The sequence below is a fragment of the Colobus angolensis genome, unplaced genomic scaffold, assembly GCF_000951035.1.
Source record: "Colobus angolensis palliatus isolate OR3802 unplaced genomic scaffold, Cang.pa_1.0 Scaffold1686, whole genome shotgun sequence".
Classification (NCBI taxonomy): Eukaryota; Metazoa; Chordata; class Mammalia; order Primates; family Cercopithecidae; genus Colobus; species Colobus angolensis.
The window spans coordinates 1,781-4,411 of record NW_012114806.1 but is presented as its reverse complement, the minus strand read 5'-3'; the positions used below and the strand labels follow the sequence as shown (position 1 = coordinate 4,411).

General features: G+C 37.2%; 1 protein-coding gene across 1 annotated transcript in view; it reads right to left on the bottom strand.

Moving 5' to 3' along the window:
• LOC105508816 (nucleolar protein 10-like) overlaps positions 1-2,631 on the bottom strand; it is a gene marked incomplete at both ends in the record, with an annotated part of 14,257 nt that overhangs the window by 11,237 nt on the left and 389 nt on the right. The window contains one exon of the mRNA XM_011937748.1: positions 1,694-1,792. Coding sequence (XP_011793138.1) covers positions 1,694-1,792 — 99 coding nt within the window. The remainder of the gene's footprint in view (positions 1-1,693; positions 1,793-2,631) is intronic.

Genomic DNA, 2,631 nt, shown 5'->3' with positions numbered 1-2,631 from the left:
CAGACTGACGCAGGAGAATCGCTTGAACCCGGGAGGCAGTGGCTGCAGTCAGCCAAAATCATGCCACTGCACTCCAGAATGGGTGACAGAGTGAGACTCTGTTTAAAACAAAAACAAAAACAAAAACAAAAGAAGTAGAAAAGCCACCAATTTTGCATAGAAATAGAGGATGATTTCATAAAAGAAAGTGTCATTTAACAAATCTGTATCCTAGCTTTCTTAAGTACTAGATCTGTGAGCTTAGACAAGTCACTTAATATCTCTGGATCTATAAAATGAAGAAAATTTAAGTTTCTTCTAGTCTTCAATAAGGGTGTCCATATATCTTAGATTTCCTCAATTTTTTTTTACCAGTTTCTGAACATAAAACTGAAGACTAAGAGATGTAGATAGTGTTAGTTAGTACTGAGGTAATCATTAACACAAAGCAAAAGAGACTGGCCTGTGTGGGTATAAAAGGTGTTACCAAAAAGAAAGTGGTTGGAAAAGGAATACTGATACCAGCAAAAAATGTTTGGACAATACACAGGACTAATGCACCAAAATCACAACCACTAAAGGTTGGGTGACACTGTTCAACACTCCAACACAGTAAAAGTTCTCTATATTTCATGATTTTTTGATAATGATAAATACTGTTAATGTAAAATCTTAGGGATATTTTAAAAAATTAGTACATTATACAGAAAATCATGTTATAAGTGACCTTTCCTGAAACTCTCATTCATTGTTAGTAGGAGTGCAAATGATATGACCACTTTGGGGAAAGACTTGGAAGTTTCCCAGATTACTAAACATACACCTACCTAGGACCCAAAAATTCCACTCCTAGGTATTTACCAAAGACATGAAAGCATATACCCACAAAACAGACTTCTATGCAATTGTTCATAGTGTTTTATTAGTAATAGCTAAAAAACTGAATGAAAATAGCCCAGGTGCTCACTACACGGAGAATGAGTAAATAAACTGTGGTTTAGTCATATAATAATATTTTTTGGTAATTAAAAAAAAGAAGCTATTGACACATATGACAACATGTATGAATCTCAAATACAAAATCCTACATGAAATAAGTCTCACAGAGTAAGAACATACAGTGTATGACTACATTTATATTAAGTTCTAAAACAGGCTAAACTTGTCTATACTGAAAAAAATCAGCAATGGTTGTCTCTGCACGAGTGGGAGACATTTTCTGCAGGAAAAAAACGTTCTGTATCTTGATAGAGCTTTGAGTTACACAAGCATGTGCATTTGTCAAAACTAATCAAACGGTAAACTTAGGATCTGTGCATTTCACCAATTTAAATTTATCTTGAAAAAAGCCATAAGTAAATATTGATAAATACTGAACTCCAGCTAATGATATACATGCTAAGGTGTTTTGGGGTGAAGTACACTGGTATCTTCAACTTACACTGATATGCATCGCAGAAACAAGATGGACTGATGTATGAACAAAGAGACAGACGCATGGGATAAATCAAATACTGCAGAGGAAACTATTTACTGCAGAATTTAGGTAGTAGTTAAATGGGTGTTTACAATTTCTTCAATATTTCTGTGCGTTTTAAGTTTTTTATAATAAAATATTATGGTTTAAAAAAACAACAACAACAACAAAAACCTTTCCCATCACAGCATTTCCTGGTACAAAACGCATGGAAATCATAACCAAAAAGATGCTTACCAGTTGCTAAAATGTACTGTCCGTCTTTTGACACCTTAATAGTGGTACATACAGTAGGCATTTCAAAATCCTGAATAAGTTCAATTCTCCTACGGACATCTAAAAAGAGAGAAAAAAACAACTAGTTTAGCTAACATATGCTTATTCTCTAACATAAGAAGACAAATGTGTGCCAAGCAGTCACTACAACTATAGACAGGTAAAATTCATCCCAAATGCTTCCCAGCCTTGGGAAATGGTTGGCCTTCCAGCCCAACCATTAAACAGCAAAGGTTTTTTTTTCCTTAGCTCATACATTGTTTTTCTAAGCTAAATATTTCATTTTCACTTTTCAAGAGGAAAAAAAGTATCACCATTAATTGAAAAAAAAAAATTTCCACAACAGTGTATCAAACACCCAGTGCTACAGGAGGAAGAGCATAAACATTAAACCACTTTTTGAGACAGGGTCTCACTCTGTCACCCAGGCTGTAGTGCAGTGGCAGGATTATGGCTCACTGCAGCCTCAACCTCCTGGGCTCAAGCGATCCTCACACCTCAGCCCCCCAAAGAGCTAGGACTATAGGCGTATGCCACTGCACCCACGTATTTTTGTAGAGATGGGGTTTTGCCACATTGCCCAGGCTGGTCGCGAACTTCTAGGCTCAAGCAATCCTCCCACTTCAGCCTCCCAAAGTTCTGGGACTGCAGGAGTGAGCCACTGCACCAGGCCCCTAAACCACTATTATTACTCAATCACGGCAAAGACAAAAATCTTATAATTTTTTTTCTCCTAAATAACAGGTTTACGCCTCCAAACTCTTTTTTTTTTTGAGACAAAGTCTCACTCTGTTGCCCAAGTTGGAGTGCAGTGGCACAATCTCGGCTCACTGCAACCTCCACTTCCCAGGTTCAAGCGATTCTCCTGCCTCAGCCTCCTGAGTAGCAGGGACTACAGG